The sequence below is a fragment of the Dermacentor andersoni genome, chromosome 1 (genome assembly GCF_023375885.2).
Source record: "Dermacentor andersoni chromosome 1, qqDerAnde1_hic_scaffold, whole genome shotgun sequence".
NCBI classification, from domain to species: domain Eukaryota; kingdom Metazoa; phylum Arthropoda; class Arachnida; order Ixodida; family Ixodidae; genus Dermacentor; species Dermacentor andersoni.
In genome coordinates, this window is record NC_092814.1 from 37,744,981 (window position 1) to 37,761,064 (window position 16,084).

Sequence of the window (16,084 nt, forward strand, 5' to 3'; positions counted from 1 at the left end):
CTTATTTCAAGAAGCACGTGAGAATACCGGTTAAGGAGAAGAACCTAACCTTGCGTCTTCATCAAGAGTAGCCTCACGTCCGAAATATGGCAGCTAGTAGTGCACGCGTGGTGTTTTGGTTCAGTTATATGACCTACTTTAGCGACTGTGTTGTCGCTTTTAATCTAATTGTGGCCCTCTGTGAGAGCCTAAACGTCGGTATTATTAAATATTTAGTAGACGGCGTTTGTCTTCATATTTAGATAACGAGTTCCCTATGTAAATACTTTTTCGCTTCTTGGTACGTTACATTTACTTATGGTTTTAATTACCATTTTACGCCAAACAGGCCAAAGCAATTCCTTGCCTCTGCTTACTCAGCTCGACGTTTACAACGTGTTAATTGAGAAACTTAAGCATATAATGAAGTGCTGTGGGCTTAGACGATCAGCAGCATGAGTTGAAGTGTCATCGTCGCAATTTTCTTGTATCAGCAATATTGGCTTTCTATTTTAATAAAGCTAGCAACGAATATTAAGGAACTACCGTGTGTTATAGTGAATGTATCACTGGTGTCATAAAAAAAAATTACCGTCATAATATCCATGTTCAATGATGAACTTGTTGCTCCTGAAGAATGCTGTAATGTATTTAATGATGTGTTTTCTTCCCATGTTACCGCGATGCCACATAAATTACCGCTTGTATCCAATTCTGGTTTTTCGCCCATGGATTCAATCTCTATTGACTGGGTTAGTGTTAGCTGCCTAATTAACAATCAAAAAACGTCCTCCTCTGCCGGCCCAGACTGCCTGAATTCAAAAATTTTGAAGTGTACCAATGTATTTCGTGCTGTTATTGTGTCGCACATTTTCACTCCGTCATTACAGCAGTCTGTTCTTCCACACAACTGGTGCGTGGGAAAGGTGATTCCAGTTCACAAATCAGGTAACACACTTACCCAGCAATCACAGGCCTATCTCAATAACAAGCATTTCATGTAAAATTCTCGAGCATATAATATATTCACATTTGGCTGAGTTTTTAGAATCAAACTCCTTTTTCAACCCCTGTCAACATGGTTTCCGTAAGTTCTTTTCTTGTGAAACACAGCTCTTATCATTTACTAACGATCTTTTTGCAATTTCTGATCCAGGTACCGACGTTGACTGCGTATTTCTTGATTTTGCCAGAGCCTTTGACTCTGTGGCCCATGATTTACTTCTGCTTAAGCTGACTGAACTTCATCATCATCATCAGCCTAGTTACGCCCACTGCAGGGCAAAGGCCTCTCCCATACTTCTCCAACTACCCCGGTCATGTACTAATTGTGGCCATGTTGTCCTTGCAAACGTCTTAATGTCATCCGCCCACCTAACATTCTGCCGCCCCCTACTACGCTTCCCTTCCCTTGGAATCCAGTCCGTAACCCTTAATGACCATCGGTTATCTTCCCTCCTCATTACATGTCCGGCCCATGCCCATTTCTTTTTCTTGATTTCAACTAAGATGTCATTTACCCGCGTTTGTTCCCTCACCCAATCTGCTCTTTTCTTATCCCTTAACGTTACACCTATCATTCTTCTTTCCATAGCTCGTTGCGTCGTCCTCAATTTCAGCAGAACCCTTTTCGTAAGCCTCCAGGTTTCTGCCCCGTACGTGAGTACTGGGAAGACACAGCTGTTATAAACTTTTCTCTTGAGGGATAATGGCAACCTGCTGTTCATGATCTGAGAATGCCTGCCAAACGAACCCCAGCCCATTCTTATTCTTCTGATTATTTCAGTCTCATGATCCGGATCCGCAGTCACTACCTGTCCTAAGTAGGTGTATTCCCTTACCACTTCCAGTGCCTCACTACCTATTGTAAACTGCTGTTCCCTTCCGAGGCTGTTAAACATTACTTTAGTTTTCTGCAGATTAATTTTTAGACCCACCCTTCGGCTTTGCCTCTCCAGGTCAGTGAGCATGCATTGCAGTTGGTCCCCTGAGTTACTAAGCAAGGCAATATCATCAGCGAATCGGAAGTTACTAAGGTATTCTCCATCAACTTTTATCCCCAATTCTTCCCACTCCAGGTCTCTGAATACCTCCTGTAAACATGCTGTGAATAGCATTGGAGATATCGTATCTCCCTGTCTGGCGCCTTTCTTTATTGGGATTTTGTTGCTTTCTTTGTGGAGGATTACGGTGGCTGTGGAACCGCTATAGATATCTTCCAGTATCTTTACATATGGCTCATCTACACCCTGATTCCGTAGTGCCTTCATGACTGCTGAGGTTTCGACTGAATCAAATGCTTTTTCGTAATCAATGAAGGCTATATATAAGGGTTGGTTATATTCCGCACATTTCTCTATCACCTGATTGATAGTGTGAATATGGTCTATTGTTGAGTAGCCTTTACGGAATCCTGCCTGGTCCTTTGGTTTACAGAAATCTAAGGCATTCCTGATTCTATTTGCGATTACCTTAGTAAATACTTTGTAGGCAACGGACAGTAAGCTGATCGGTCTATAATTTTTCAAGTCTTTGGCGTCCCCTTTCTTATGGATTAGGATTATGTTAGCGTTCTTCCAAGATTCCGGTACGTTAGAGGTCATGAGGCATTGTGTATATAGGGCGGCCAATCTTTGTAGGACAGTGTTCTCACCATCCTTCAACAAATCTGCTGTTACCTGATCCTCCCCAGCTGCCTTCCCCCTTTGCATAGCTCCCAAGGCGTTCTTTACCTCTTCCGGTGCTACTTGTGGCATTTTAAGTTCCTCTAGCCTATTCTCTCTCACCTTATCGTCGTGGTTGTTACTGGTACTGTATAAATCTCTATAAAACTCTTCAGCCACTTGAAGTATCTCATCCATATTAGTAACGATATTGCCGGCTTTGTCTTTTAACGCACACATCTGATTCTTGCCTATTCCTAGTTTCTTCTTCACTGCTTTTAGGCTTCCACCGTTCCTGAGAGCCTGTTCAATTCTATCCATATTATAGTTCCTTATGTCCGCTGTCTTACGCTTGTTGATTAACTTAGAAAGTTCTGCCAGTTCTATTCTAGCTGTAGGGTTAGAGGCTTTCATACATTGGCGTTTCTTGATCAGATCTTTCGTCTCCTGCGATAGCTTACTGGTTTCCTGTTTAACGGCGTTACCACCGACTTCTATTGCGCACTCCTTAATGATGCCCATAAGATTGTCGTTCATTGCTTCAACACTATGGTCCTTTTCTGGGTTAAAGCCGAATACCTGTTCTGTAGCTTGGTCCGGAATTCCTCTAGTTTCCCTCTTACCGCTAACTCATTGATTGGCTTCTTATGTACCAGTGTCTTCCGTTCCCTCCTCAAGTCAAGGCTAATTCGAGTTCTTACCATCCTATGGTCACTGCAGCGCACCTTGCCGAGCACGTCTACATCTTGTATGATGCCAGGGTTCGCGCAGAGTATGAAGTCGATTTCATTTCTAGTCTCACCATTCGGACTCCTCCACGCCCACTTTCGGCCAACCCGCTTGCGGAAAAAGGTATTCATTATCTTCTGCAAACTCTACTAATAACTCTCCTCTGCTATTCCTAGAGCCTATGCCATATTCCCCCACCTACTTGTCTCCGGCCTGCTTCTTGCCTACCCTGGCATTGAAATCGCCCATCAGTATACTGTATTTTGTTTTGACTTTACCCATCGCCGATTCCACGTCTTCATAGAAGCTTTCGACTTCCTGGTCATCATGATTAGGTGTAGGGGCGTAGACCTGTACAACCTTCATTTTGTACCTCTTATTAAGTTTCACAACAAGACATGCCACCCTCTCGTTAATGCTATAGAATTCCTGTATGTTACCAGCTATGTTCTTATTAATCAGGAATCCGACTCCTAGTTCTCGTCTCTCTGCTAAGCCCCGGTAGCACAGGACGTGCCCGCTTTTTAGCACTGTATATGCTTCTTTTGGCCTCCTAACTTCACTGAGCCCTATTATATCCCATTTACTGCCCTCTAATTCCTCCAATAGCACTGCTAGACTCGCCTCACTAGATAACGTTCTAGCGTTAAACGTTGCCAGGTTCATATCCCAATGGCGGCCTGTCCGGAGCCAGGGATTCTTAGCACCTTCTGCAGCGTCGCAGGTCTGACCGCCGCCGTGGTCAGTTGCTTCGCAGCTGCTGGGGACTGAGGGCCGGGGTTTGATTGTTGTGTTCATATAGGACGTTGTGGCCAAGTACTGCACCAGGGTGGCCAATCCTGCTCCGGTGAGAGAGCGCGTTACCGGTTCTGGTCACCGGGATCAGGCCGCACTCCAGGCCTGTTTGTGCAATTTTCTCAGCACAGGGTATTTTTTTTTTTTTGTATTTCCGGTGGAGAATTGTGCTGCACCGGGATTTGAATCACGGTCCTCTTGAACGGGAGGCGGATACTCTACCGTCCCCGCAGGAGTTAAATTAAAAATTAAATTATGGGGTTTTACGTGACAAAACCACTTTCTGATTATGAGGCACGCCGTAGTGGAGGACTCCGGAAATTTAGACCACCTGGGGTTCTTTAACGTGCACCTAAATCTAAGTACACGGGTGTTCTCGCATTTCACCCCCATCGAAATGCGGCCGCCGTGGCCGGGATCCGATCCCGCGACCTCGTGCTCAGCAGTCTAACACCATAGCTACTGAGTAACCACAGCGGGTCCCGTAGGAGTTGTACGCCTCATTTAATCTACAGTGGTGCCCTATTTGATCAGTCAAGGTGGACCAATCTGAGCTCGGTTATACCGCACGGATGGCACTCGGCTAGAGAACCTGGTATTTATGACCTGCACAGGTGTGGCCATACATAATTGAAGATATAAATCTTTCTTTTCTTTTTATTTTAGGAGGGTTCCCATACAGGGATAAAATAAAGGAAAAGACATTAAAAAGAAAGAAAAAAAGAAAGAAAAAGGGGAAAAAAAAGGAACATAACAAGCGATTTGAACTCGTGACCATTGGATGTTGCCCGGAAAGATAGCTCAGTCGGTTGGTTCGTCAGGCCCCAGGTTACTTTAAAGCGGCATAGCTCCTGCTCCGAGCCTCATACTTACGTGTAAAGGGACTGATGTTGTCCGCGATAGTGGTTGGAAGGCATACTTTCTTGGAAAAATGGCCGCCCGAGGAGAAGAGCGACCTCGAGCGGCTTTAGAGACTAGGAAAACTGCCCTAAAATATTTAGACTTGAGGGAAAGCTTCGTTATCAAACGATAGCACGGCAATCAGCACTCCAATACGACGAGAGAAATTATTGAGATGTGGAAAATTCCCTTGAAATAAATATGGTTTGCGAGACAAATGCTTGTAAGTATTGAACCTCTTAAAAGATGAGGGGGGAATATGCGCTCACCGAGAGGGCATCGTCGGCACGAGACCACCACCAGGCACCTTACTGAGACGTGGAGGGCTTTGCGGCCGGAAACAAAGCCTCCCTTCTCCGCCGGCCAAGAGGGGAAAACGCGCTTTCCGATCGCTCAAGGTTGCGCGGACATAGTATAACTCTAGCGTCTAGGAACAGCTTAACCAGGTGCGGGGGCGGCACGCATAGCGTGGGAAGCTAGCCGCCAGAATAACTATCTCAAGGACTGCTGCTGACGAGGGCGAAATACCTTCGTGTAATTATAATAACCCTAATAGGACTACTTTCGAAAGAAAAAAAGCAAACGGCCCAGAGGGCTATACTACGAGAGCTATGACTGATAATTATATATATATATATATATATAGAATATATGATATATATATATATGATAACTAATTCTATATATATATATATATATATATATATATATATATATATATATATATATATATATATATATATATATATTCATCTCATCTATGGGATCGCATGCGCGCGCTGTTGCTTTGTCTCTGCGTGTAGTAGTTAAGAGAGCCAGTTTAAGGGCGGAGAAGAAGGAAGGAAAGGAAAGCAACATTGCAGCGCCGTGGTTTTAAAGCGCACCCGTGGTAGAGAAACGGAAGGCGATATAAGCGTGCGTGGCCATGATATGCACACGACAAACTGCCTTAAACCATTTACACTTGAGGGAAAGCTTCGTTAACAAACGATAGCACAGCAATCAGCACTCCAATATAATTATAACCCTAATAATAATTGTAAATATTCATCTCATCTATGGGATCTCATCTATGGGAACTGAACTTAACTTGGACATAAATGTACTCGAGTGGATAAAAAAGTTTCTAATTATTGTATGCCACTAGCGTTGTGATACACCGCTGCGTTTAATAACGACAACCTATAGTCAGAAGCGAACCCGCCGTGGTTGCTCAGTGGCTATGGTGTTGGGATGCTGAGCACGAGGTCGCGGGATCGAATCCCGGTCACGGCGGCCACATTTCGATGGGGGCGAAAACACCCGTGTACTTAGATTTAGGTGCACGTTAAAGAACCCCAGGTGGTCGAAATTTCCGGAGTCCTCCACTACGGCGTGCCTCATAATCCGAAAGTGGTTTTGGCACGTAAAACCCCATAAGTTTCTTTTTTTTTAGTCAGAAGCGAGCATACTCGTCCAACGTGAAGACGGCAATGACAGAATAATAGCTTATGCTAGCCGCTCGCTGTCCCGTGCCGAGGCGAACCACAGACAAAGAGTGTCTCGCGGTTGTGTGGGCGATGGCGAAGTTTCGCCCTAATCTCTACGGCCATCCTTTCAAAGTGGTGACTGACCACCATGCCAATGTTGGTTGGCAAACATACGCGATCCTTCAGGACGGCTGGCAAGGTGGAGCTTGCGGCCACAGGAATTTGACGTCACTATCATTTACAATTCCGGCCGCAAGCAAGAAGACGCTGACACACTGTTGCGTGTACCCGTCGAATCTGTCAGTCTAGAGTCAGAGGACGATGACGGCTTCCTGGGTGCCATTACTGCATCAGACTTGATAAGACGGCAGCGTGACGACGCTGAAATTCGACCTATCATCGACCACTCAGAGGGCCGGCCAACAGCCATTCCACGCCATCTGTCGCGTAGTGACGTTCTTCTGTCTGCGAGACAACGTGCTTTACAAGAAGAACGCCCGTTCAAATGACGGAGCCTACCTCCTGATGGTTCCAAAAGTCTTGCGGGACGACATTCTTTTCGCTTGCCATGGTGAGCCCACATTTGGCCACTTAGGCTCTTCACAAACGCTTGCCAGAATACGCGATATGTATTGCTGGCCCGGGCTTTCGGCAAGCACCAAACAGTACGTTAAAGGCTGCCGCGAATGTCAGCGGCGAAAGTCACCGCCCATGAAGCCCGCCGGGTTATTGCAACCCATCGAACCACCTAAGCCATTCGATCAAGTCGGCTTGGACATTCTTGGGCCTTTTCCTTGGTCAACCGATGGCAACGAGTGGGTGATTGTCGCGACTGACTATTTAACCCGCTATTTAACCCGCCCCGTCCACTGTAATCACGGACCGAGGGACGGCGTTCACAGCACAGCTCATGGACGACATATTTCAGTTGAGCAACACTAGGCATCGATAGACTATACTGCTTACCATCCGCAGTACAACGGACTTACGGAGCGCCTAATAAGGCCATCATGGATATGACCTCGATGTACATCGACGTCCAGCACAAAACATGGGATCATATCTTGCATTACGTGGCCTTCGCGTGTAATACCGCAAGAAACGACGCGCTTTACACCATTTCGTCTCCTTTACGGCCGCGAAGTTCAGACGATGCTGGACGCTATGCTGCCGTGTCAAGACGACGAGCGCCTAACTACTGACGTCCAAGAATTTTCCCAGCGTGCTGAGGAAGCTCGCCAGCTTGCGCGGCTGCACATCGGTCAGCAGCAGCACGCAGATGCACGCCGTTATAACATCCGCCACAGACAAGTATGCTACAACCCCGGCAACCAGGTGTGGTGTGGACTCCTGTCCGACGCCGTGGCCTTAGTGAAAAGTTGCTCAGCCGGTATTTTGGCCCATACAAAGTGCTGCGCTGTATTCGTGACGGGAACTACGAAGTCGTTCCGGACAGTGTAGCTCACACACGGCGTAGACAACCTAGTCCTGACATCGTTCACATCGTCCGCATGAAGCCATATGTTACGCGTTCGTGATTATTTTTATTCATTTTTTTATATTTGCGCTCACATGTGCAGCTAATGCGGTTACCTCTGTTTCTTTAGACTCTGCACGTCACGCTTCACCTCTGTCGTACTTGTGTATCTTCTGTGGCGGTCACTGTGTCCTTTGCGCCAGCATCTGCCTTGACCACGTTTTTGTTTCCCCTTCTTAACCACCGAGCCAATTCTCTTTTCGAGAAAGGGGGGAAATGCCACTTGTAGTAGTGGGGACAGTGCAAAGGAAGAGACAGGAAGGCCAAGAAGGAAGAAGTGCGCGTGCTACCCCTGCCCGCTCGATAGCCTGGTCCCGTCGCCGTTTTTTTTTTTTCAGAATCCAGCTATCCCAATTAAACGTCGTCAGTCCTTTTTTTTTTTTTTTTTTGAGGCGCGTGACAATATCTACGAACATTCAGAGTTCCTCGCTTAAGCAGAGGCAAGCCTGTGAATTTCTTAGTCTGGCATCCGACCTGCCGATCATTACTGATACATTTAAGTATTTAAGGATTTTCGACAAAAAGCGGGTAAAAAATGTGCAATAATATATTTCTATCGAGTGCCACATAAGCTAAAAGCTAATTAACTGCATATTCAGAATGCGAAGTGTTCGTTATATTAAAACCTTTACTTTTTTTTAATGGGGCAGGAGCATCGAGTGACACTCTTATTTCTTGCTCAGTACTTCCGGTTACCTACTGAGACGACCGGGGACGAAATTCAGAATAAAAAAAAAAAAAAATATAGCACAGTACCAAATTCGTGGGTTTCATTATTTATGTGATATCAGAGCATAAGTTTAGTTCCAAGTTCAGTACTGAAGTACCTGGAATAATCAGTAATAATTAAAAATCACTGATTACAGCACACCAAAGCATATAATCGTAGACTTTGGAGACCCGCCACGTAAGCACTTTGGCGAAATTCCTGGAAATTCGGAAGTAGATAGCGGAAGTAATGACATCACTAATAAGGTGACACACAAGGTGGCACGATATTTAACCGGCTAATTAATGGAAAACAGTTGCCTGGCACAGACCGAACATCTGCCTAGCAGAGCGGATGTGACGTCGCTCCCTCCTCTCTCACTTCTCTCCGGGTGCTCACCTGCTCACCAGCTTGCTCGCAACAGCTGTGCGCGCGCACATTACACCCTTCGGGCTGCAACTTTCCTCACAGGGTGCTGTTCCGTGCTCTACTAACATTCGCCAATGAAGCCTGTCTTGCCGACCGTCTCTGAGCTTATCCCCTGATCCGCCTGGGCATCCTCTGTTACCGCCTGCTGCTGCTGCTGCTGCTGCTGCTGCTGCTACTCCCACCCTTCTCTCCCTTCCCCTTTGTGCAGTGCGGTTGAGGTGTCCTCTACTGAGAGACAGTTACCGCGTTGCACTTAGCCCCACCTTTCACCCTCCAACCAAGAAACTCTTTCTCTCCCTCACTCTCTCTCTCTCTCTCTCGCAGGTTACATGCTCTGACATCAGCACCGAGGAGGGTGCGTAAGGTGCGCTTCGTGCGCAGCTCGCTAGGGGGTTAAGCCCCACCAGGTGGAGCGCGCTGCGCTTCCTTCTAGCCTTCTCTCGCTCCTCATCCGCATACCATGCCAGGGGAAAGAAGTTCGGTCGCTTAACCTAACGAACACCAACGCCGAGGTGCGAGTGCCACTAAGATACACGTAAGTCAAAGATTAGGGTCGCCTACCATTTTTATTGCACCCGATGCACTATGATATAGTATAGCACTAGCGTATTTCAAGCGTCACAGTGCGTCGCATGCGTGCTTCGATCCAGAACGATCACGTGTTGCATACAGCTCCTGCGAGAAGGCAGCACCAATGTGAATCGCGAGGTGGGTAATGGCAGGGGTACAAACGGCTGGGTTGTTAAGCAGAAATAACATAAATATAGTTCGCGTCAAAGATAATTTGTAACATCAGTGCAAGTAGTCAGAATTCAAAATCTCACAAATAAACTTCCCATAGAATAAAATGTAGCCTATAAAGACATACGGCAGCGAATGATTCAAAATAAGAAAGCCTGGTTTAATAATCATGCGAAATATTTGTTCATTAGATTCTGGGGTTTTACGTGCCAAAACCATGATATGGTTATGAGGTACGCTGTAGTGCGGGGACTCCAGATTAATTTTGACGACCAAGGGTTCTTTCACGTACATGCAATGCACGGTGCACGGCCGTTTTCGCATCCAAATGCGGTCGCCGTGGCCGAGAACCGAAACTGCGACATCGTGCTTAGCAGCTCGACGCCATAACCGCTAAGCCACCACGGCTGGTAATGGGGCAAACAAAAGTACGATATGCTAGAACGGTCTGACATCACTGCATCACTAGCTAGCCATAATTTTATTTCATTTCATTTCAGTCATTGTGCCTCAAAGGGCCCCTCACCAGGTCTGGTCATTTTCAGCTAACAAGCGCAGCGCATACAATGCGCGCTAACGATCCTGTTTGCAAAAATTACATCGCTACGCGCCACGGAAAGGTCTGAAATTTCAATCCGAACGCCGTTTTTCCTTCTCCTCGCGGCGACCGCGCTCCAAGCTGGACGGTGACATACTCGTATACCTGCGCCTACATAGTCGTGTCCGCAGTGTGACGTCGCTCGTGGTGACACGTGACTTCGAGAATTATTCAAGGCAACGCCTACCCATGCGTCCGCCTGTACACCGCTGAGGCAACACGATTCCGGTGGTCGGTCCCATCAAGATGTTGGGCATGACAATAGAGGAGAATGGCTTGAACACCATCGCAGTCGCTAAGCTCACCACGAAGGCCGAGAACGCCACACGCCAACTGAGACGAGTGGCCAGCCGGCATCACGGGCTCAAGAAGGACAACCTGCTTAGACTGGCACAGGCCTTCGTAATCAGTCACCTCGTGTACATCGTGGCCATGCACAATTGGTCCAAAGGGTAGAAAGACAAGCTTGACACGCTCCTGCGTAAGGTCGCTAAGAGAACCATGGGTCTACCCATGCGCACGAGTACGGAGGCACTGAACGCATTAGGTATGTACAGCACGCTGAGCAAGATTGCGGAGGCACAGGAACGGGCACAAATCACCAGGCTGTCCAGCACACCTGCGGGCAGATCCTACGAGAAATCGGCGTCGCGCCTCGGGAGATCGAGTGTAACAGCCACGGGTTAACACCCAACCAGAGGAAAAGGATCAGGGCAGCCCCTCTGCCCAGGAATATGAACCCAGAGCACAACATCGACAGAAGACTTGCTCGAGCCAAAGCACTCCTCCGACAGGCAGCCGCCTTCGGGAAAGCATGCTGCTTTACGGACGCAGCGAAATATCCTGGCAAACGAGCCTATGTAGCAGCGGTGGTCAACAAAGATGGCACGGTCATCAACGCGTGCACGGTCCGCAGTGATAATCCTGAGGTGGCCGAGCAGGCAGCCATCAGCCTTGCACTCCTAGAAAACGATAAAAGCTCGGTATACTGCGACTCTAAGAGGGCAATCCTGTCCTTCGAAACAGGGAGAATATCCCCGACCGTCGGCAGAATACTTGGTACTTAACATCTCACCCCACACTACATCAATTGGTTCCCGGCACACATGGGACCATTAGAGGGGCCGCTCCCTAACCTCAGCGAGACGGCACACGAGGCCGCACGAGACCTAACTCACCGTGCGAGCCCGGACTCCCTCTCGGCAGGACGGGAGAGCGAGCGCGACCCCCTCGTCACTTACAACGATCTCACCCAGCACTATAAGTTAGTCAAGAGAACCATGCCGCTACTGCACAAAGCACTCAATAAAGCACAAGAAGTCACGTACAGGCGACTTCAGACGGGCACCTACCCATGCCCGGCCTTCCTGCACAAAATCTTTCCGGACGCGCACCCTCACAATGCGTGTCGCTTTTGTAAAGATATAGCTAGCCTTGCTCACATGCTCTGGGGTTTCCCCCTAGCGCCGGGGACCAGGACCACCAAGGAAGAGTGGGACCGAGCTCTACGCAGCTCGGACCTTGAAGCACAGCTCTGGGCTGTCCATCGGGCCCGCGTCCAGGGGCATGGCTTGTCCCGACGTGGGAGCGGCCCGCTGCGCGCTAATCGCGCGCACTGACGGACCTCAAGAAAATTACTCATCCATCCATCCATCCATCCATCCATCCATCCATCCATCCATCCATCCATCCATCCATCCATCCATCCATCCATCCATCCATCCATCCATCCATCCATCCATCCATCCATCCATCCATCTGTTATTTGTGTTATCTGTTGCTTGAATAGACGAATTGAAGTTTACAGAAATAATAAAAGACACAAACGGAATGTCTGCTTGTTCTTTTTTGTTTAACTTCGCACCCAAGCAAGAGCGATGTACTTCCGCTTCATCTGCTTATTCCCACGGTCGTGCAGTCACGTGCGCAGGTACCGAAACTATGCCATTTTCTACCGTGTTCCAATGCCGTGATCATGCTCTGCGATCCGCTTGTTCTGCCTCAGTATACGCGTAGCACTGAATTATACCGCTAGACATGTGTCCTTGTGCACAGCGCGCAAAATCGGGCGCTGCGCGAACGAGACAACAGCTCGCGCGCGACGCCCTCAGCGGAAGTGCGTAGCGCCAGAAAAAGAAAAGCGAGAAGAAAAAAAAATGAAGGCGGGGCCTGTGATTTATGCTTTACGCGATCCTCGAAGTTCGGTATGGGAGAACGCGGGGAAGGAATTTCGCTTGCGTAGGCTAGACGGGGCGAGTGGACAGAGCGTCTTGCTTGGCAGTGGAGCCGGCCTGCTGAAATCATGGATTCGCGGCACTGAAATATTTCTATCTCGGCTATTAATGAGCCGATTTGAAAAATTTTTGTAGCAGAACGCTACCTAGAGGACACGTAAGAACTTTCAGCGTATAACTAAAATTTGCTATGGGGCCTGGTGAGGGCCGCTTTAAATACCCGAGGGCATTAAGCAAGGGCCCGGGGCATACATCGAAGTGTTTAACTAAAATAACCCAAATAAAAGGCAATAGTAAACGAAACACGCAAGAACACAAAACACACAATAAATGACATTCACTAAAATGCAGACAATGTAAAACTTGAATTCGCTCTTTCATAAGCTCTAATAATATATAAAAAACAGGCGTTATGACGGGAATGTATCTAGAGATATCAGATGGCTGGTTAGTTTCTTGCGAAACCTTATTCGATCCAAGTATCAAGCTCATGCCAGTCAATTTAATGCTCCTTTCTTTGCAGAGCCCCTTCTTGTTCCTCGTCTTTCCTATAGAGTGGGTATGTGCCACAGTTGATCATCAACCATCATCAATCGTTCGAGGAGAGCAGATATGCCGAAGCGAACAGGCGGCAGCCGCGCTCGTTCTCTGGCCTTGACGGCTTCCAAGGAGGGCCCTAAGGATGCTCAGCAACGGGAAAGGAGGCTCAAGACCAACTGCAAGCGTGAGTCCATCGCAGGCCTTTTGGATATCAGCACAGTGCTCGAGATGCACAAGGTGCTTTCCATATCCGCTTTGCAGCCGTGCCCCGTATTCGTCTACTCCACCAAGTACCGGTTTTCTCGCAACCGTTGGCTCTGGGAATACGCCAGCTACAAGGGCTACTTCATACAAAAGGCAGCGGGCCGCGAGTCCGTGCTTCGCCCGGTCCTTGGGCTGCACAATAGCATCACGGATGTGACGAGCGAGTTGATAGCCATTGGTTATAGCCAGAGGCAGCCGACGATCACGGTAAAATCGCGACGGCATGCTGTGGCTTACTGCCGCATGGCACGCCAGACCTGGTTGCAGCACAAGATGCCTAAGAGGCCTCTAGAAAACTGCCGACTGCGCAGAGTGAACGGAGTCGGGTTTGAGATTCCAGGCGTCGACGAGAAGCACGTGAAGAGCGTCATGTCGCTATCCATGGAGGCCTTTCAGGAACCTCATGACAACGTCCCGTTTCCTGTTTTGTCCGGCCTCAGCCAGCACGGCAGCGACTCCGCGTTCTTCTTGAAGAAAATGCAGGTGCTGAAAAACAAGTGCAGTGGCACAGTAAATGACGCAGTGTCGGAGTCGAAAGAACATCAGCTCGTGATTCCGATCGAGCAATTGCCTTGGACAAAACTTGGGTGGGCGACGGCACCTTACAGAGACCATGAAGATGACGTGAACTTTGGCAGCGAAGCCCTCGTCGCCCAAAGACGGGAACTTCACGCCTCAGAAGACGTCTCGGTCTGCTTGCTGTATCGCCTTGTCCTGGTGACACACAACATCTTGCAGTACCTTGTCACCATCAGTGTCGGCAGGTCGACGACAGTGAAAGAGAGGGCCGACGAAGCCTTGGTCGTCTCTATCCGGCAGCAGATGACCGACAGCGTGCTGGAGATGTTCCTCGACCCATGCACAGAAGTTGTGGATGCGCTCTTTGAAGCAGTGATGCGCCGAGCCGCCACATTGGTTGTCAAAGGGTGCACATCTAAGCACCTGCGCGTGAGAACTCTACAACAGTGCCGTCTGGGTAGCGCGGTAGCGTCCTGGCAGCTGTCGACACTGCTCCTGACAAGCGTGGGCGAGGCTTTCACCGAGGCCATTCTCACGGAGGTCGGACACGATGAGCAGACTCACAGGTACTGCAGCGACTGTCTGAGTCTGATTCCACGGTTCAAGGATGACTGCCTGTGTCAGATGTTCCAGGCGCTCTCACTGCGCCATCGAAAGGTATCAATGCTGAAGGCGGCACAGAACACCGAGCCTGTGGATCCCGTGACCTATTCGGCCGTGACCTTGCTCACGAAAGTGAGTGTCACCTACGCGCTGCACCTATTCCGAACACAGAAAGTGCTGCCAAAACATGTCTACTTGCACGAGCAAGACCTCGAGGATGACTTTTCAAGTTTTTTGATGTGCCTCAATGGTCTGTTCACCGTGGCCGTGCCCCAACCTCCTACCACAGTGCACAAACTGACAGACGGGCGGCTCAGGACATTTATGATGAATATGCTCGTAGCGTACTATAAGGAGGTGGTCGAGCCTTTTGCCTGTGATTCGCAACAGACGACAGCTTTTGACTAACAAATCAAGGCGATGGCCCCTAGCAACCGGACGTGAATGCACTGGATGGACTTGCACACCGGAGTTACTGTATCAGCAGTGTTGATCATCGGGCATGGGACACCTTGTCGTGTCTTTGCTGTCAACTGAAAAATATGGACGGTTATGTTTAACGTGAGCATTGTTTTCTGTCTTTAAATGCCACCAGAATCCACCAACATAACAAGGCAACGACTGCTGGTTTTAGTTTTAAGCTTTTCCTTCCGGGCGCTTCAGACGAACGGCAGCATACAAGGGCACACGTACTTGTGTTTTCACATGACAGCTTTATATGAAGAGGTAGAAACACCCCATTAAAGTGACCGCGTGCCGAAATATGCACTTGATTCCTTTCGTAGTCCACCATGATCGGCAAATGCTTTTCTAAAGTAGGAAAGCGTCACATAAGGTTTAGAAGGAGTGAGACAGGCAGTTATATTCTATATTTTACTGCAGCCGAGCAGACGTGGAGTTCAACAGTACTCTGGTTAGAGAATCTGCACTGTGCTCTCTTAACCATATGGATGATTTACTTTAATGGAGGCACACCTATTGTAATGCAGCATGGCACCTATGGGGCGGCCAGGAGGAGTCCTCTCCTTCCATTCGGAGATTTTGTTCTCCGGATGGAATATTTTAGTCTTCGGATCACGCCAATGGACGATCAAGTATACATTCACTGTCTTAAGACATACGAAGTAGAGCTAGAAGAGGCGGAATCACGTCGTCTTGAAAGGCAGAGCGCTTGAGCTTCGTCAGTGCGGACAGTCCACTGTGAAGCTGCTCTATTCGCTCCCGCCAGAGAAACTTCAAATATGCAGCTGAAGCCTTTCACTTCGATCACCTAACAAGCAGTGACTATGGTAAAAAGCTATTTACATCCTTATAGGTCTAAAACATCTCATTGATGACTGAATTTTTTTATTCCTCCTCTTACACCATTTCCCGT

The 16,084-nt window shown here is 48.2% G+C and overlaps 2 protein-coding genes across 2 annotated transcripts in view; one reads left to right on the forward strand and one right to left on the reverse strand.

The window, feature by feature from the left end:
• Positions 1-16,084, reverse strand: part of LOC126545261 (myosin light chain kinase, smooth muscle-like) — a 263,214-nt gene that overhangs the window by 225,718 nt on the left and 21,412 nt on the right. The window lies entirely within an intron of this gene.
• LOC126543170 (uncharacterized) lies at positions 13,162-15,330 on the forward strand. Its single transcript, XM_050190304.2, has one exon. The coding sequence runs from the start codon at positions 13,396-13,398 to the stop codon at positions 15,115-15,117; it is 1,722 nt and encodes a 573-aa protein (XP_050046261.1). The 5' UTR covers positions 13,162-13,395; the 3' UTR covers positions 15,118-15,330.